The sequence below is a fragment of the Lontra canadensis genome, unplaced genomic scaffold (genome assembly GCF_010015895.1).
Source record: "Lontra canadensis isolate GAN:19392208 unplaced genomic scaffold, GSC_riverotter_1.0 scaffold98, whole genome shotgun sequence".
NCBI lineage: Eukaryota > Metazoa > Chordata > Mammalia > Carnivora > Mustelidae > Lontra > Lontra canadensis.
In genome coordinates, this window is record NW_022631092.1 from 7,060,698 (window position 1) to 7,081,540 (window position 20,843).

General features: G+C 40.4%; 1 protein-coding gene across 4 annotated transcripts in view; it reads left to right on the forward strand.

Annotated features, from left to right (window-relative positions):
- Positions 1-3,410: 3,410 nt before the first annotated feature.
- YLPM1 (YLP motif containing 1) overlaps positions 3,411-20,843 on the forward strand; it is a 76,913-nt gene continuing 59,480 nt past the window's right edge. For 2 of the 4 annotated variants that reach the window (XM_032837400.1, XM_032837399.1), the window contains exons 1-4: positions 3,411-4,456; positions 13,319-13,555; positions 14,702-14,881; positions 15,633-16,627. In XM_032837400.1, coding sequence (XP_032693291.1) covers positions 3,584-4,456; positions 13,319-13,555; positions 14,702-14,881; positions 15,633-16,627 — 2,285 coding nt within the window. In that variant the 5' untranslated portion in view covers positions 3,411-3,583. The remainder of the gene's footprint in view (positions 4,457-13,318; positions 13,556-14,701; positions 14,882-15,632; positions 16,628-20,843) is intronic. The other 2 variants (XM_032837398.1, XM_032837401.1) reach the window with 1 other exon arrangement.

Consider the following 20,843-nt stretch of genomic DNA (forward strand, 5'->3'; position numbering starts at 1 on the left):
TTGTATTCCTCAAGATGGTATGTAAGCCATCAGCCAATCAGAATATGACCTCAGACCATTAACCAATCAAATGCCACCTCCTCTTCCCAGCCCTCACCCAAGTCCCCCTAGCAACAGCAAGAATGAAACGTAACAGGAAAGAAGGACAGCTGGGTTATAAACCTACACCAGAGAAGGCTCATGCAAGTTGACTTTGACAGCACTGACAATTAAGAGCTAACCCCCTCTGGAGTCTCCCACACAAAACCTTCTGCATGATTTGGGCTTTAATTCAAACCTTAGCTCATTTTGAAGGAGCACTTTATATTTTTGTTGTTACTTTTTTCAAACTAGATTAGTAAAATTCATCTTTAAAAACTTGGCCCGGGATTGGTCATATAATGTGAAGTCGCTGTCAATAAGATGTCTTGAGGAGATCTTCTTTTCAAGAATTTTCTGGTATGGATAGGGGTTCCGTATCCTAAAGATGGCTGCGATTTTCTGAAAACTGTGCAGGCTAGAAGTTTTGAGCGGCCAACTATATGTTAGTTCCCTGAGAGTAAGAATGTAGGGGACAGGATTTCCTATAGCATCTAAAACAATTCCCAGTTGGATCTTTATCTTGAAATAATGAGGGGAATGTGGAAGGGCCTGTTTAAACATAGGTGCTGTCTCCGAAGTAGGTGCTGAAAAACCCATGGTTGTTGAGGGATGGAATAGAGGATGGAATAGCTAGAACCTACCAATGCCAGGTGGAAAAGAAAAAGACAAAGAGAAACCTTCTACTTCTTTCCATCTAATCTCATCTTTCTCTATCACTTTCCTCCTTCCCACTCTTTTTTAGCTTTTAAAAAATTGTGAAGTACACCACACAAAGTGGAAAGCACAAAGGATAAACATACAGTTCAGTGAGTTTTAACAAAGCAAATGTTTGTGGAATTACTGTTTGGTTCAAGAAATAGAACATTGTTAGCATTTCAGAAACCCTACTTGTATCCCCTACTAACCACTACCCTTTCCCTCTCTCTAAAGGCAACCACTAAACTCACTTTTAACATTATCAGATCAAGAAGCAGAACATTACCAGCAGCTGCCTTTTATGCCCCCTTTAAATCACTATCCCTTCACCCCAAGAATAACTTCTATCCTGAATTCTAATGTTGCATATCAATTATGTTTATTTTTGAACTTATATATGTGAAAACATACAGAACATATTCTTTTTTTTTGCCTAGCTTCTTTGTTCAACGTTATATTTGTGAGATTCACCTGAGTTGTTGTATGTGGTTATAGTTTGTTCATTTTCATTGTTCTTGTATAAATGTATAAATGTACATTTATAAATGTACTTTGTATAAATGTACCACAATTTCATTATACATTCTAGTGGAGGTGGACCTTTGTGTTGTTTTCCAGTTTTAAAACATTACAAATAGTGCTGCTATGAACATTCTTGTACATACCTTCTGTATGACATATACATGCATTTCTTTTCATTATATGCCTAGTGATGGGATTCCTGGGTCATAGGCTATGCTTCTGTTCTGCTTTAGTAAGTACTGACAAATAGTTTTTCAGAATTGTTGCCCTAAATTTACACTTCCACCATCAATGTATGAGAATTTCATTTGTTCCACTCTAGCTTGCAGCTGCATAACTCTTATCTTGGTTTTCAGCATCACGTGGGCATTGTCTCTGTGTGTCTGTGTCTTCACATGACCATCTTTTTTATAAGGACACTAGTCGTATTGGATTGACCCTACTACAATGTGATCTTATCTTACCTAATTACAACTGAACAACCTTATTTCCAGAGAAAGTCACATTCTGAGGTACCAGGGATTAGGACTTAAACATTTGAGGGGGGTGATGGGACACAATTCAATCCATAACAGATGTGATGGTACTGAACATATGTTGTTGATCCCAGTGGGAAAACTTCAACTTTTCACAATTCAGTGTGATGTTTGCTGTAGTTTTTAAAAACAAATACTCTATAAGATTAAGATGTTCCCTTTTATTTCTGGTTTGCTAAAATTTTTAAAAATTGTGACCAGATGTTGAAATTTGTCATACACTTTTTCTTCATCTAATGAGACAGTCATCTCATATTCTCCTTTAGGCTATCACTATAGTAAGTTACATGTATTTTTAATATTTTTCAAAAGAACTTTGATAGAAATATTAAAATTCCAAGTAAGTGGGATTTATGAGTTGGAAAATGTTCTGTTTCTCTTTTCTTTCTCTCTTCTCTTTTTGGGAAAAGAAGGGGCACAAGGGCAGGCAGACATCTGACCTGGCCCTAATGTTCTGTTTCTTGATCAGGGTGCTAGTTACAACAGTGTGATTGGTTTGTGAAAATTCACTAACCTGTACACTTATGATGTTTAACTTTATGTATATATGTTATATGTCAACAAAAAGTTAAGAGAAATTCAGCTAAATTCCTATGAGAATGAAAGCTCTTCTGAAAGATACTTAGATGCCCCAATTTCCACTCACATCAGCCTCCTAAGAGAGGTGAAGATCTGGGTTGCTAAGATGGAAGGAAGGTCAAATCTTTAAGTGGTTCACAACTGACACACTGACACATTTAACATGAGTTAGGTAGTTTTTTTTTTTTCTCTCTCCAGAATTCAGTGTGTATCAGCCTTGTTTTTCAGTGATTCATTCAAGCCAAAGTTGAGTATTATGTTGACAGATTGGATTATTTTCTAGGTCACCCTCTCCGGACAACCTTTGAATCTGGTTTTTGCTATCTTTGCTTTAGTTGAGATTTTTCAACATGAATTTTTATGCGTTGAGTTATTCTAAAAAATTCCATTCTTCACCTTTAGCAGACGTTATCTTTCATATACCTGTAGGGATTGGTGTAGTCTTACATTCTGTCTTCAAAATGTTTCTACTCTTCACAGCTTTGTTCCCAACTGGATTTTTTGTTAGAATTGAATTAACTCTACTCATTTAATTTGAGAAGAACTGACAGCTCTACAATTTTTCCCTTTTCATTCAGGATCATGGTAAGCCTCTCCATTATTTCAGGTCTAATTTATTCCCCTCGGATATGATTCTGTATGATTCTGTAGTTTTCTTCATATAAATTCTACATACTTCTTATTAGAGTTATTCCTACTTGTTTCATGTCTCTTTTGTTGTTGTTGAGATTGTTGCTATTGTGAATGGACCCCCCCCTTTTTTTTTTTTTCATTCAAAAATGAACCTTTGGAGCGATAGGATCTCTACCAACCCTTTTAGCGGTGAGACTCTATGGTTCCTTGGTTCTATGAGAATATTCTACTCGCACGTCCATTATCCGAACCTGAAGGAAGATGGCAACCGAGAGTCACTAAGCAAAGGGTCGCTCTATCTCGCCTTTGTTCTCCTCTCGGTGGCTACTGCGCAGGCGTAGTCGCTCCAGTGCCGTCCCCGCCTTCCCGGTCGCGGGCCCAGCTCGGTAGCGCCGGCGCACTGGCGCGCTCCGTTTACACGCTCCGGGGCCTGTAGGCGCCGCGAGTTCCGGCTGTCGCCGTCGCCGCCGCAGCTCCTGGAGGTCGGTTGCGACGAGTAACGGCGCCGGGACGAGCCCTGCGCCGCCTTCTCCGATATGTACCCGAATTGGGGCCGGTATGGCGGGAGCAGCCACTATCCGCCGCCGCCGGTCCCGCCGCCGCCACCGCCGGTGGCGCTTCCTGAGGCCTCGCCGGGGCCCGGGTACTCGAGCTCGACGACTCCCGCGGCCCCCTCCTCCTCGGGCTTCATGAGCTTCCGCGAGCAGCACCTGGCGCAGCTCCAGCAGCTGCAGCAGATGCACCAGAAGCAAATGCAGTGCGTGCTCCAGCCCCATCACCTTCCTCCGCCCCCCCTGCCGCCCCCGCCGGTGATGCCGGGGGGCGGCTACGGGGACTGGCAGCCACCGCCGCCGCCGATGCCCCCGCCGCCTGGGCCGGCCCTCAGCTATCAGAAGCAGCAGCAGTACAAACACCAGATGCTCCACCACCAACGAGATGGGTCTCCTGGTTTGGTTCCCATGGAGCTGGATTCCCCCCCTGAATCTCCCCCTGTACCGCCGGGATCTTATATGCCCCCTTCTCAGTCTTACATGCCCCCACCTCAGCCGCCACCCTCGTACTACCCCCCGGCCTCGTCTCAGCCCTACCTACCTCCCGCTCAGCCGTCCCCTTCTCAGTCCCCCCCTTCCCAATCCTACCTGGCGCCCACCCCTTCTTATTCTTCCTCTTCCTCCTCCTCGCAATCCTATTTGAGCCATTCCCAGTCCTACTTGCCCTCCTCTCAGGCATCTCCTTCCCGCCCCTCCCAGGGCCATTCTAAATCCCAGCTACTAGCTCCACCGCCACCGTCCGCCCCTTCTGGGAATAAGACAACTGTCCAGCAAGAGCCTTTGGAGAGTGGGGCCAAGAGCAAGAGTGCTGAACAGCAAGCTGCCCCAGAGCCAGATCCCTCAACAATGACTCCACAGGTAAGAAAGCATCTGCCTGAGCCGCATCTTTCACCTAGAGGGCCCTAAGTGAGCAGGCCTCAGGGCTTTAACCTGTGCTTAGGCTAATTCCAACACAATGAATAGCTAATTTACACTCCAAAGGATTCCTTAAGAGTCAAGTCTGACATCTCTGCTTTTCAAGTAGCTAAATGTGGATTATTAAAAGAACAGTGTGTGAGGATGTTTCTGAACACCACAGAGTAGTGGGGTGGCTGAAGAATTACTTCTCAGACATATTCTTTGGTTCCCTTTGACCCACCTCCTAGATTTTGTTGCTTTTACAAAGCACTTTCTTTTATAAAATTGTATTTTAACCTCAACTTTCCATTTGAGACGCAGCATAAAGAAGTTTCCCAAAGGCTGTTACTTGAAATGTATACAAACCTTATGACTAGTTAGCTTCTTTAAAAAGTTATTCAGGGGCCACTGATAGCTGTCAGCTTCGTGAATTCCAAATGTTAGCAAATGAGGAATGGAAATCTTATTCTTACCAGGAGCATCCTAATTATGTGTATAGATGTGTATGCGATACATAAGAAGTCTCTTCACCTTTGACCATTTGGGAGTCTCTTGGTTATTTTAAGGAATGGACCCATTCATCCTTTTCCCACATCACTTAAAGCAAGCTTTAAGACATAACCAGTTTGCTGCAATGCATTGTTACCATTCACTCCAGAGTAACTGCCTTGGAATTTGGCCAAGGTGAAGAAAAGTTACTGATATATCTTCCTCCATGAGAGAGTCATTCCTATAAACTTCTGTTTTAAGTGATGCTTGCTACAGAGCAGTCACAGATGGACAGGATAGCAGTAACAAATAAATTCCTCCCTTAAGAAAGAAGATAGAACTAAAGTGGAGTAAATAACTTGTTAATGACTTCTTACAATAGACACTTCTAGCAATTACTAATCTACCGTAGATTCCCTAATGAAAAGAGAGTCTTAGTCTGCAAGCTCAGATTTACATATAAAAGATTTCCAGAAGATAGGGATGTGGTGCTCTAATGGTTTGCCATTAGAAATTAAGAACACAAGTTGTTTTAAGTAAGCAAGATGTGGTGCTTGACACATCATCAGGAGAAGACACTTGTGATACTGGAGTAAAATAGGAGAATAAGAGATTCTGTGGGCTTACACCATCCCATCAGGTTATTTTCCCCAGATTCCTCTGTTATAGAGAAGAAATTTCTGTCCCCATTCCCAACCCATTCTGAAATTCCCATTGTTTTTGTTGTCAAAACACTATCGGAGTTAGTCCATGCCAAAGTACAACATCCATATCCTCCTCTCTACTAGACTTTTCCTGGCCTTTTGAGAGACAAATGAACTGTTTTTGGAGGAAGGGGAGGAGGAATCAGACCCGTCTTTAATGCAAATACATGAACATTGGTTTGCTGGTTTTGCTTTTCTGCCTTTACACCCTTATCTGTATTGAACTTCTTTCAGTGCTTTGCGTATTCATTGCCTCCAATTCTTTGGTGAGAGCCAGAAAAAAAGAGTGGAAGATGAGGCTTGAGAAGTGTAGAGGGCAGACCAAGAAGGGCCTCGTAAGCTTGTTTAGGTTTTCTTACCTCTGTCTAGAATTCACCCCAAGTTTCTCAACCCTCTCTCCCTGCCTTAGTTGTATTATTTTCAAGGTACATCTCAAATATCAGGGTCTCTGTGAAGCCATCCCTGACTCACCCATCTGGTTGGTTGGTTTTCAGATTTTAAGTCCCTTGCAGACAGGGACCATCTCATCTTTTTATCCTCTGTAGCACCTAGGACAGTGCCTTGCAAATTGTAGACTCTGCATGGAGATTTGTTGAATAAGCTACAAGAGTTGTCATGTTCTAGACTTAGGATACTTTGGCTTATTAGATTACACAGGTTTTCTTCATGCCAGTACTGATCTCTGACAATGAACCCTTCTGCAAATTTATTATTCTTTGGTTCATATTTTATTTTTGGAATATGTCATTAGAAATTTTGATGGCAAAAGATTATAAACACACCCAAAAGTAGAGAAAATGGTATGGTTTCTTCTTTAAACCCATCATTCAGATTCAAAAACTGTCAAGATTTTATCATGTTTACTTGACCTGTGCCTTTTCTTTATTGCTGCTGAAATATTTTAAAGCAAATCTTAGATGTCATGTCATGTCATCTCTACATTCTTAGTCATCTTTTTAAAAAATGGAACTTTGTGGAGCGCCTGGGTGGCTCAGCTGTTAAGTGGCTGCCTTTAGCTCAGGTCATGATCCCAGGGTCCTGGGATCAAGCCCCACATCGGGCTCCCTGTTCAGTGGGAAGCCTTCTTCTCCCTCTCTCACTCCTTCTGCTTGTGTTCCCTCTCTTTTTGTGTCTCTTTCTGTTAAATAAATAAATAAAATCTTTTTTTTTTTAAATGGACCTTTTCTTAGGTAAATACATTATAACACCTACAAAATGTAACAATAGTTTCTTTGTATCATCTAATACCTGACCCATTCAGACTTCCCTTATTGTCTCATCATACTAATTTAAAAAAATTCCTTGGTATCATCCATGTTAAAATTCCCCAGTGAACTCAGTCATGTTTTAATGGTTTATTCAGATCAGGATCCAATACAGACATTGTGAAGCAGGATCATTCTTTGTCACGGAAGGCAGTCCTGTGCATTGTAAGATGTTTAGCAACACCTCTGTGCTGTAACTACTAGATGTTGGTAGCAGCCTCCGGTGGGAAATGGAAATGTTTCCAGACATTGCCAAATATCCCTTGGGGGTTAAAATCACACTCAGTTAAGAACGCCTATTAGTCTCTCCTATTCTCTTTTTCTATCCCATGCCATTGAACCTGATGAGAAATCTGTCTCACTGGTTCTGCAGAATGTCCCACATTCTGGATTTGCCTGCTTTCTTGGTTTCTTATCATTTGACTTGTCCCACTCCCTTTCACGTTTCTGGTAAACTCTTGAAAGCTTAGATTTAAGTTCACATTTCTTTTGGCAAGTGTACTTCATAACGAGGGTGGTGCTGTGTACTTAATTTGCATCCCATGAAGAGACACACGGTGCCTGGTTGTTCCACTGTTAGTGGAGGCAAGATTGATCAGGGGTTAACAGTTTAGTCCCTCCATTGTCCTGTCAGTTTTGCCTCTAATGTTCCATCTGGTGATTCATCCGCTGATAGTCTTTGCCTGAGTAAATTAGTTCTTCACTGAAAGTTATTACATGGTGATTTTTTTCTTGCCATTTCTTCTACATTTACTATATGGAATTCTGTAAAGAAAAACTTTCATGAACTAGAACTATTTAACTGGAAATACAGTTGGTATAGGAAAGGTAGGATAAGTGCTTAATATTCTTCCATTTAATTTCTGGTTTTCAGGGTAAAGCATTGATGATTTAATGGAATGTGTATTTTTGAAGAATTAACTTTTCTATGTGTTTAAGGGACTGGCTAGGTAGAGTGCATACTAGCCTTTTTTTCATAACTTGTGACTTTATTAATCCTTTTATTCTCAAAACTTAAGCTGTTGACTTGGATTAGAATTTGTAGTCACTTATTTTTTTATTTTTTAAAGATTTTATTTATTTATTTGACAGAGAGACACAGTGAGAGAGGGAACACAAGCAGGGGGAGTTGGAGAGGGAAAAGCAGGCTTCCCACTAAGCAGGGAGCCCAATGCAGGGCTCAATCCCAGGACTCTGGGATCGTGACCTGAGCTGAAGGCAGCCGCTTAATGGCTAAGCCACCCATGAACCCCAGTCATTTATTTAATATTTATGTATTTATTGAGTAGCAATTATGTGCCAAGTGCTGTGCTTAGTTTAGTACCAGAGATTAAATAGTGAAGAAAGTAAGACATGGCACTTGCCCTCAATGACTTGTCCCAATGGGAAGAACAAGACATTTAATAAGTAATTAAGAGGAGTACAAGGTGCTGTGGGATTATAAAATACACAGTATCGCTAGACTGTTCCATGAGGAATGGGAAAAGGTCAGGGTTTTTTGTTTTGTTTTCTGGTTTTAAGCTCACCATTATATTTGCAGTGTCTTGCTCAGGGTCTAGCATGTAGTAGATGAGAAACAAATATTTTTTAAGTGATTGAATATAGTTGAGAGCTATACCCTAATTGAAGAGGCCTCCCTTTGAAGTGATATTTAAGTGAAACTTGAAGAACGAGTAGGAATTAACCAGATAACATTCAAAGTAAGGCTTACTGAAACCTCAGGGTAAGAATGGTAGACACAAACCAGGTTGGGAGGGCCTATGAGGACTTTCAGGCAGTAGGAAGCCATTGAAGGATTTTGTATAGTCGAATATGACAGATGGGCATTTTTGAAAGCTTATTGTGTTTGCTGTCTGGAGAGTGAAACTGAGAAGAGCAAGGGTGATTTAGAGACAATACTTAATAAAATAATCCAGGCAAGAGACAACAGTGGTTTGGACTTGGATGGTCATAGTGGAGATGGAGAGAAGTGGAAGGACTGGAGAAATATTTGTGCACTAGGATGTAATTGGAGATTGAGTTGTAGTGGAGAGGGAGGTGTCAAACAGGATTCCTGAGTTTCTGGAGTCGACTGCCAGGTAGATGGTGGTCCCATTTACTAATAAAATAGGAAAACCTGGAAGAGGAGGAAGAACAGGTCTGGGAATGATGTGAAAGGGCGAGTGTAGTTTTAGACCTACCGAGTTTGAGGTCCGTGAGCCACATGATTCCAATGGAGATGTTCAGTTGAAAGTTAGGTACAGCTCTGGAGTCTAGAAGTGAGATCTCGGAGACATGAAAGAGTTGTGAGTCATCAGCATAAAAATGGTATTTGGGGCACAGAAATAGATGAGGTCTCCTGAGGAATGTGTGTAGAGTAAGGATAGAGTTTAAAGGACACTGAGCCCTAGTCCCGCAGAATCTCGGTATCCAGGGAAACCAACAGAAGAAAGACCAAACGGGTAGGTGGAAAGTCAGGACAGTGCAGTCCCACAGAAGTACAAAGAAGACTGTTTCTAGGAAGAGGGAGTGGTCAGCTGTGTCACTACCACTGAGAGGTTAAGCAGGATAAAGACCGTGAGTTATCTTTTGCATTTACTGACATGTAGATTATTGTTGACCTTGGCAGGAGCAGTTTCATAGTGACTGAAGCCATATTGCATTGATTTGAGGAGTGATGGAAGGTGAGGAAATGGGGATGGTGAGTATAGACAACTCTTTCAAGAAGTTTGACTGAAGGAGAGAGAGAGAGAATGAGGGCAGGAGCTCAAGGAAGAGGTGAAGTAAAGGGGCTTCCTTTTTTAGTTCTAATTTTTTTTTAGATGGGACTAAGATTATCTGGTGACTTTATTCCTGGAGTGGAATGTGAACCTCAAAAGTATTAAAAATAAATAGGTTTTAAATAAGACTAAAAAATGGAAAATCATTATTTTGCCAGATTTCTCCCCACCCCTTGCTTTAGGATGTAGGACATAGTACATTTAGTGTTACAGGCATTGATAATAACCTGGATAGGAAAGGCAACCTTCTGAAATTGATCTCTAAAACATCTCTCTCTCTCTCTTTCTCTCTCCCTCTCTGTCTCTTCCCTTCCTGCCCCGCCTCACACATTCTCTGCTTTATATTTCCCTGCTTGGAAAATCATTTAGTACCTAGTTCATTACTGTACTGGTAGCAAGTGGTTAGTAAATGCTTGCTGAATAAATTAGCATCTTTTTGATAATGATATTTGTGACAAATAATTCTTACATCCTTTTGAACTCTCTTCATTCAATCTCTTTTTGAATGTGACATACGCATTGATTTTCCTCTGTGAACTAGCATCCCATGTAAGATTGAGTTGTCTTGATACGATGGGACAGTCAGAAAAAGTGGCTACTAGTTTGGCTTTGGCTTCATTAGTAAGTCCAAGCAGGTTTTATTCCTTTCTAAAATAGAGATAAATCACTTTTCTCTTGGGGTCACTGAGGACATGTCTGAATGATGCTCATCTGTAGAGCTTTAAAAATGTGCTGAAGACTGGTCCTAGGACTGAATTAGATCTAGTTACTCTGCTTCTTGGGTTCATATGGAATAGAAATTGACCTACAGTGCTACTGTCAGCAAATCAACTGACAAAAAAAAAAAAAAAGTACTCGAGTTCCTAATAAGGTTCTTAACCTTAGACTAGGTCTTAGACAAAGATGGGAAGCTTTGACAGTTAGGTGGGTACATACAAATTCATCAAGAATCTAGATCTGTACAGACTTCCATGTCTATAGCCATTGGCTTCTGGTTTATGAAAGATGGTTTGCATCTTTGTATCTTTTAGTGATGCTTTCAAAGCAACTAAAAACAAGGGAAACTTTTAACTTCTACTTGAAAGAGACTGAGTTTATTAATTTTTTTAAGCTGAAAGATAAGCCTGTTGCTATTTTCATAAAATAGTGGAAGACATTGAAAAGGTTTTAATGGTACATTATTATCAACTATCATGGTCAGTGTGCTGGTTTTTTTTTTTTTTAATGTTCAATAGGAAAAGTAATTATATTTCTGGAGCTGATGATTATGTACATGGTAATTAAAAACATAATAGCTCATTCATGACCCAGACTTCAAGATGTAGGTAGTGAGATGGGATTTATTCCTCTCAATAGTTTGAAGCAAGTTTCAGGTCATAGAAATGAGTGGAAAGGAAGTCTTCAGTTGATTAATAACCCTTTACTGACATTCTCCTGTGCTCTAGCACTATGCTTAAGCACCAGGTAGGATATAAGAAAAGCATGAGACAGCGCTCTCCCAAGAAAATTACATTCTGTGAGTGAAAAAACAGATAATAAAACATTATGTTCAGTGAGAAAAGAGTATATATTATATATTTTTATCCATTTTACTTGCATGTGGGAAACTGGACAGGATATACAATAAAATATTAGCAATATAGAAAATCCTGGTTATCCAAAGATAGTGAATCCCCGTGAATCTAAGCAAAACGAATCCACTCAACACAGGTATACAAAGTTTATGTAAAAAGTAAAACATTTGATTTGGGACACAATCTTAAAAAACAAAGCCCCAAATCATAAGGGATAGCTGAGTGTTAGAATGAACAAAGAATAGTGTTGATTTGGTTTCTGTACTATAATTTTTAGTTATAATACCAACACAATTATATGGCAGCATTATATGTTGTCTTTTATTTTGGTTTTGGATATATTGAAAAAGAAAGTAGAGATTTATCAGTTTTCCTAGGGGCTGTTTTCAGACTTTGATATTCATATTCTCTTTTGCAATTCCTATTATAAAAAATGTTTTGGTTGTTAACTGACAGGACTTCTGCTAGATCCTCAGCTGTCAGTAATGGGTTCCAAAGTTCTCCAACATCACTTTCATAAAATCCTACATCTTTATAATTGTAGTAGAAATACATGCTGTTGTTAATTATGGAAGTATAAAGGGTAGTACATGTGTTAATATTTTAGTGTTATGACAACTCTCTTCTGTATGCAACCTTGTAACCATAGGGAATTATATAATAAATACTGGGAAAATGAAGATCCTGTAGTTAGGTCTGAGTGGTGAGATTTTTTTATTGATTTTAATTAATTAGTTATTGCTTATTTGTTCAGTCTATTCTCCTTATTTTGAGGTATTTGTGTTCCATAAAGTTGCCAAGAACATTGAATTAGTGAACACTAAACCATTGCTCCCAGGGGGAAGTGCAGGGTTAGGTTCCTGTGAGCCTTTGGCTTGGTGTCATTTTCATCAACCTGTTAATACATAACCTTGTTTTACATGTGTTCCTGTTTAATGACACCTTATTTAATATACTTTGTTGATTCATTAACATTGAATTCATAGCCAACAGCATAACACATGTCTGAATGAAATTTATCTAACACACAGGTTTTCTGTGTGAAGCACATCACAGCTTCCTTGCACTTAGGAGCACCAGACCGCACACCACACTATGCTTGCAGTCATTTTAAACAGCAAAGTCACCAACAAAAAGCACAGAAATCTGAAAAATGTGGTCCTAAATAGACCATGAAAAGGACACTTATTTACAGTATGAGAGCGAAACAAAAAGGCAGAGCATGGCCTTGTTCTGCCACAGCAGGAAATGTGCAAGTCTGGCAACTCAGAATTTTCAGTGCTCTATTACGCATGTCCACAAATGACAGCCAGAGTTTCCTGAGTATTGATTTTGGAGTTAGAAATAAACTTTAGCAGGTAGGCATATTTTCAAATATAGAATCCATGAATAACGAGGATCTGCTGTATTTTCTTATTTTCTAATTATTTCTGCATTAGACTTGTTACTGTTGTAACGTTTTTTCAAGTGGATGCACAAAACAAGCTTCCAGAAAGTTAAATTACAGTATTATTTGGAGGACAAAGCTGAGACTTTTAAAATAAATAGTATTCTAAAACACAGTATATTCTCATTTATGTGTATAGAGCTGGCATACAGCAGGTGTTCAAAAGAGGGACGAGCACTGGAGGAGAGAGAAGGCAAAGAGGAGACAACTGTTTGGTTGTGTTCATTAATTATGAGACTCCTTGGATAAATCCACACCAGCCAATGGCAGGTTAAAAGCAAGCAGCTGTGAATAGAAAGGATTTCCTCTGAGCATTTACCAGAAAGACTGCTCTCACTTCCAGAAGTATGTGTGTTGAAAGAGTAGAGAAGTATGTTGAATTAATATATATGGTTTAGCTTTAATGTATATACTTGGGGGAGGAATTGAAAGATCATGTTTACTTATTTGCCTTTCTCAGTCCAGCTTTGCCTTTTCTTACGTACAGACACGTGACCACACACACAAACGCAGGTCTCTGTCAACACCAAGTTGCAAATATATGGGATTTTCAACTACCGTTCTTAAAACCGCCCTCTGTCGTAGGAACAGCAGCAGTATTGGTATCGGCAGCACCTGCTTAGTTTGCAGCAGAGGACAAAAGTGCACTTGCCAGGACACAAAAAAGGTCCCGTCATAGCAAAGGATGCCCCTGAACCGGTGAAAGAAGAAGTTACAGTAACTGCCACCAGTCAAGTACCAGAACCCTCTTCGTCCGACGAGCCCCCATTGCCACCACCTAATGAGGAGGTACCGCCTCCTCTCCCACCTGAGGAACCCCAGGTAACCATAAAATTAATTACTTGCTGTTTAAGAAATTGTTTAGCTTTTTTCTGATTCTTTTGTATATACCTTTGTCAAATGAATATATGTTTTTCTGTGTGTGTGTGTTTTTTTTAAACATGTAAAATTCCGATATGGGAAAATTGGATAAATGCCTGATCGGGTTTAGAAAAGGCATTTTTCTGATGGTTGAAGTGAGTGGAGAATTACACACTCTTCTGTACGGAGGCTCTCTAAGCGCTAAAGGGACGCCCGGGAGCCGTCACACTGGCAGCCCGGCAGCCCTCAGGAGCTGCCGTGTCTGTCGTTCAGCTGCTCTGGCGGCAGGGGAGGTGCTGCCCCTTGCTGGTGGTGGGGACTCTGCACAAGTTGGTTAGCCATTTGGTGCTGCAGTTTCCTCGTCTGCAAAATGGGTATATTCAAACAGTGGCTATCTTACAGAGCTGTTGAAGCATTCAGTGTGATCATCCTTGTCACCAGCTGACACACAGAAAGTTCTCACTTTGGTCTGAAGGTATTTGTTCTCCCAAGAGCCTGTGTGGAGACTTTATTGAGCCGTAATGATGACATTGTAATCTCTTAGTTGAAAGTGGCTAATGTGAAAAAGAAAAAGGTCTCTCTCTCTCTCTTTTTTTTTTTTTTTTTATTTGACAGAGATCACAAGTAGGCAGAGAAGCAGACAGAGAGAGAGAAGGGGAAGCAGGCTCCCCACTGAGCAGAGAGGCTGATGCAGGGCTTGATCCCAGAACCCTGGGATCATGACCTGAGCCCAAGGCAGAGGCTTTAACCCACTAAGCCACCCAGGCGCCCCAAAGGTTTCTCAAAGAGTGCAAAGGACATAGCTATAAAGCGACTGTTTTGGGGGAAATGGTTGCCCTGTTCAGGAACAGTGAGATGATTATTCCAGTGAAGACTGTGGGATTCATAAAGTCCTTTATATGAGTACTCGTGAGCCACAGTGTAAGCAGAGCCAGGGATTTTATCTAAACACAAAATAACTTTTCTCAGTCAGCCAGAGTTGTAGAGATTCTGGACTATTCTGGACTATTAAGTAATACAATACTTAATAAAATATTTGGGTCTTTTGTTAATTTGGTTGCTGTTTTGTTACTTATATAAAAGTGTATTCTCTCTTTTATCTTTCAGTCTGAAGACCCGGAAGAGGACGCTAGGTTAAAACAGCTGCAGGCCGCAGCCGCGCACTGGCAGCAGCACCAGCAGCATCGAGTCGGCTTCCAGTATCAGGGAATAATGCAGAAGCACACTCAGTTACAGCAGATCCTCCAGCAGTACCAGCAGATTATCCAGCAGCCGCCACATATGCAGGCAAGTGCCGCCTCAGCTCGCACGTGGGAAGTTGCCCCAAGTCATGGAGGAGTTGTTATTCCTGAAAGAGATCTAAATGTGAAGGAGAGAAATTAAATTTGATCTTTCCACGGGGGTTCCAAGTAGTTACCTGTCATATCACCGGGGATTTGGGAAGTACAGCTTTATGGAAATGCCCTTGGGATGGGGCAGGTGTAGTGCAGACTTCTGGTCATGTCAACCCAAGCAGGTGTTAAAGGACCATTGCTGAGGATTTTAAGAACCAGAGATTCTTATCATGTAGTTTCAAGTTGCCTGCAAATCACTTCAGTGACAGATAAGCAAAAATCCACCAAAAAGATCATAGCAATCACCACAGAAACCTAGAAACAGAGCAAAAGATAACTGCTCTTTTTATATCTGGAAGACACAAACTTGTGTCTGTATGTCTATAGTAATAAATCATTTTTTAAATTCTTAAAGTGATCCATGGTAGTACGAAAAACTTGAAAACAATTATTACTGAGATAGGTATTTGCTTTAGTGTTTAGTTGGTTTCTCCAGCTCTATGATAACTTAGAGAAATGAGTCAAAGGAAGAAAGAATGATCATCATTAAGGAGATGGAACAAGTTTATCCTTACTAGTCTCCCAAAGTCTTTAGCGTTTTAATTTCTTAAGACTACAGATGCCCTTGATTCGTTAATATTTTAACTTTAGGGTCAGTTCTCTTATAGGAATGTCTTGAAATAATTGTCACCCTTTGTTCGTAGACCATGTCTGTAGACGTGCAGCTGCGGCATTATGAGATGCAGCAGCAACAGTTTCAACATCTCTACCAAGAATGGGAGCGGGAGTTTCAGCTGTGGGAGGAGCAGCTCCATTCTTATCCTCATAAAGATCAGCTTCAGGAGTATGAGAAGCAGTGGAAAACATGGCAGGGACATATGAAAGCGACTCAGACCTATCTCCAGGAGAAAGTCAATTCCTTTCAGAACATGAAGAACCAGTATATGGGGAACATGTCAATGCCACCTCCTTTCGTTCCGTATTCTCAGATGCCTCCACCTCTACCGACAATGCCCCCTCCGGTATTGCCTCCATCATTGCCACCACCAGTGATGCCCCCTGCCCTGCCTGCTTCAGTGCCACCACCTGGCATGCCCCCACCTGTGATGCCACCTTCTCTACCAACCTCTGTGCCCCCACCTGGGATGCCTCCATCTCTCTCTTCTGCAGGGCCACCGCCAGTTCTTCCCCCGCCTTCCCTCTCCTCTGCAGGGCCACCGCCCGTTCTTCCCCCACCGTCCCTCTCCTCAACGGCACCTCCACCTGTCCTGCCCCTCCCACCATTGTCTTTAGCCACACCTCCTCCAGGATTACCTCCCCCGGGGGTTCCACAAGGGATGCCTCCTCAGTTAGGATCAGCCCCAGTCCCACCAGCCTCCACTTCTCAGAGTTCACAGGTTCCAGAGAAACCTAGACCAGCACTGCTTCCCACTCCTGTGTCTTTTGGTTCAGGCCCGCCCTCAGCCTACCACCCTCCATTGCAATCAGCTGTTAGCCCATCAGAACAAATGAATTCTAAAGCTCCTCTGAGCAAGTCTACTCTGCCATATAGTTCATTCTCATCTGAGCAAGGACTTGGGGAGTCTTCAGCTGCTCCATCTCAGCCAATCACTGGAGTCAAGGATATGCCAGTGAGGTCAGGTGGACTGCTTCCAGATCCTCCTAGAAGCAGTTACTTGGAAGGCCCAAGAGGCCCAAGGTAGGTCTGCCTTTGTTTGGTTGGTTGGTTTGGTTTGGCTTTTTTGTTGATTTAGGCTGAGTAGGCCTTGATGGTATAAAAAACTTTATTTATACGATTTTTATATTCTTTTTGTACTTTTATATACATTCCTGGTTTACAGTTAATAATGTTAGTATTGTTCATTTCTCAGATGTGACATAATAAAATCTAGAAGTAGTAACATGCCCCCATTTCTTTGATGTCACTGCTTTTATCCTACATGTAGAGATCATAGTCCAGAATGAATGTCCTGTTTTAGGGTAATGCTTCTCAATTTCTTGCTGACTTTTTAGCTTCAGAAGTAGTATTTATTAATCTTTTTTGTTTTTTTTTTCTTAATTTCACAATTAACTGAATCGGTAACTTCTCTTTGTTAGATAATATGCCTGCTGTTGGCGATAAAGATGAATAAGCCAATATTCTAATGAAATAGGCAACAGAATTTAGTATAAGAGTAAATAAGACTTTCATCCACTTGTTTAGCAAATATTTATTCCTGCTCTGTGCTTATAACAATGAGTATAACAGAGCGGAGGATCCCCGCCCCCATGGAGCTTATTTCCTGTATATCTCCCTCAATTTGGGAGATGTTTTCCTTTTGTCTGAACCACATTTTTATTTAGAAAAGCACACAGAGAAATTTACTAGTAGTCTTAAGTTTTTTTGTTTTTGTTTTTTATTTGTTTTTGCTTTGCTTTTTAAAAGGTGTTAAATTCATTTTTCAAGTTTGTAAAAGTATATTCCCCCCTGCAGGTTGACCTAAATGTTAATTTTCCTGTAGAAAAACCTTACCAATCACATTTTTTTCCCAATTGGAAATTGTGATAGAAATACGTACTCCTTATACTAAATTTAGATAGTACAAAAAAATATTCTAAAAAGTGAAAGTCACCTAATTCCACAATCTAGAGATAATAATTAAAAATATATATGTCATCAAAAATGGGATCATACTGAGCATTTTGTCTTGTAAACTTTTTCTACTCATTAGTACATTGGTTAGTTTTCCATCTCAGTGTCAGTGTTATCTATATTATTTTAATTTAACCTGAATTTTGACTTTTGGAAACAAAATATATCTTTTATTTGTTCCCCAAATTTATAACTCTTAAAACAACATGGCACAAAACTCCACCATCGAATAAGGTATTGACAGTTCTCTAGAAAACTTGTTTCTTGCATTGAACCTAAATGTGTTGCTGTAACCTCTACCTGTTGATTCTAGATCTGCCTCTGTGGTTAACACATAATTAACATGAATTCCTCTGGGTGCCAGAAGCCTTGCCAGAGGCTTTACGTGCATTATGTTATCTCATAGAGTCTTCTCAGCAACCTGTAAACGAGGCAGGCTCATACCCTGTGTTTACCCTTTAGAGACTGGGCCTGAGAGGTTTGAGTAACTTGCTCAGCATCATGTAACTGGGAAAGTAGAGCCTGAGTGCACACCCAGTGGGAGCAGAGTCCAGGGGGCTCCCAGAGCAAAAGCACTAGTTAACTGCTGTATTTAATGCCATGATTCAGTGATATTCATACTGTCAGTGATTACAAGTACATTTTGTAGTCTTGATTTACTTGGTATGTGTAACTTTTTTATTAGAATTCCCACTTACCTCTTAGATTAAGCATTGCCTTTTGGATCTGGTAATGAATTTGCTGTCAGAAAAGAACATTATTCTTAACACCTTAAGAAACAGAGATTTCCTGCTCCCTTTTTTCCCTATCATATTAATGTTTTCTGTCTTTTGCCTGCCAAATCTTGTTGTAAATTTAGGACCTATTTTAAGTTTTTTTCTTACCATAAGGTACAGCTAATAATTTCACTTCTAGGCAGATCTTAGCAATTATCTAGCACAATATCCCGTCTATAGCAATTGATATTTGTGTTGCATTTTAGGTTGTCATCCTGGGTCTTCCACATATTCTCTTATTATTTCTCTGTGATCTCATGAAGTAAACATATAAGGGAAGTTAAGATTTGGAGAGATTCTAAATAAATTGCCCCAGATGATGTTGCTAGTAAATGATTGAGATGGAATTAGAATCCAAGGCCTTCTGATGGCCCCCCCTTTTTTTAAGATTTTTTTTTTTTTTTTTTTTTTTTTTTTGTGAGAGAGAGAGAATGAGCCTGTGCCAGTGGTGTGGGGTTGTGTGTAGAAGGAGAGGGAGGGAGGGTCCCAAGCAGACTCTGTACTGAGCGTGGAGTTCAGTGTGGGGCTCAACCTCATGACCCTGAGATCATAACCTGAGCCGAAACCTGAGCACTCAACCAACTGTACCACCCAGGTGCCCCGATCCACTTTTGAGTTCATTTTACTTCCTGTGACAAGTAGTTGATAGCCTCTTAAACATTGGCACTGCAATAAGGAATACCAGCATAATAAGGTATTGACAGTTTTCTGGAAAGTTATGCCTAAATGTGTTGCTGTCACTTCTGCCTGTGGATTCTAGATCTGGCTCTGTGGTACAACAGATAATTATCCTATCCCCATCTATAGCATGTCCCTGCGGTTCTTTAAACACTGCCCTCCTGTCTCCCCCATCGGGCCTTACCTGCTCTTCTCTGCCATTGCAGAAACTCAGATTCTTCTTTTCTTTTCACACTAACATTGGGTCTGGCCTCCTCCTGCTACATTGCTCCTTGTCTCGCGAAGGGCCTTGAATTTGTCAGTCTCCTTCAGAATGAACACTTACTTCAGATACAGGGAACCGTAGAGCCTGTTACCAGCTTTGTTATAAATAATGTACTTGTGTAGCTGAACAAAACATCAGTTTGGCTTCCCTGGTCTTTTTCACATTAGCCATTATGAGGGCAAGCCTCTCTCATCCCGAACTTGTATAGTTGTTTTTGTTTTGTTTTTCTCTTTTTCTAAGACTTTATTTTACATTTCATCTAGTTAGGTTTGGGCCAACTCTCTGGTCTGCTGCAATCTTAATAAATGTTGATTATATTGCTTTTAGATGTTCCTCTCCAGCTTTTTCACCTGCAACTTTGATAAGGATGGCTTTTTTTTGGTTTTTGAATTGGATCCTGCTCACATTATCTACCCTGTTTCTAAAACCTTTCCCCAATCTAGCTTATGTCATTTCCATTTCTCTTATCCTTCTAGTTCTTTTGCTCACTTAGCTCATATCACGTTTAATTTGTGACTGTTGCCTAGGCATGGTTCTTTTTCCTCCTGTGTATCTAGGTTTAAAAAAAAAAAAATCAGTGGGAAGTTGGTAAGTGAATGAAAGAGACTGAGGAAGGAATAATCCACACTGTCAAGGAAACCTATGAAAGCTGGGTAGAGAAACAAGAATGGAGAACACAGATAACTAACCAATAACACACTATCAAAATAAAGTAATGTAAATTACTTTGAGTTTTTGCAAAATCCAGATTTACGCTGCTTTCTAAAAACTGTGAAGGTTTCCAAGAAGTCCAGTGGTAGAACTGCATCATGTGTAAATTCCATACTGGAGCATCTGGGGCAGCTGTTTTAAATTTGTGTGTATCATTTGATTCATCAGGTCTTCTAGAAGACTACCACTGCTCTAAAACTGCTAGGTCAGTGGATGTTGGTTTCCCAGAACCCTTTATTTTTCAGTCATAAAATTTATTTATTAAAGGATGACATACAGAGATATGCACAATCCTGAGTGCATAACTTAGTGAATTTTCACAAAGTAAACACACTCGTGTTATCACTACTGAGATCAAGACATGAAGATAACTAGTGTCTGAGTAGTATCCTCATGCCCCTGCCCATTTTCCTTCACCCCAAAGATAACCACTAGACCAACTTTTTATATCATAGATTAGTTTTGCCCGTTTTTGAAGTTTATATAAATGGAATCCTACTGTGTGTACTCTTTTTGAGTCTGGCATCTTTCATTTGACATTATGTTATTGTGAGATTCATCCCTGGTGTGTTCATTCCTATTTCTCTACAGTATTTTGTTTTGTGACTATACCACAATCTGTTTATCTAGTCTAATAGTGATGATCATTTAAGCTTTTGGTTATTACGAAAAGCACTGCTTTGTGTCTTTTGGTGCTGTATGTGTCCCTTTAGGGGTGTGTGTGTGTGTGTGTGTGTGTGTGTGTGTGTGTTTTGTTTAGAAATGTACCAGCAATTGGATTGCTTCATTAGAGGGTAGGTATGGTTCTGCTTGGATAGATACTGTCAAACAGTTTTCTGAAATGATTGTATCC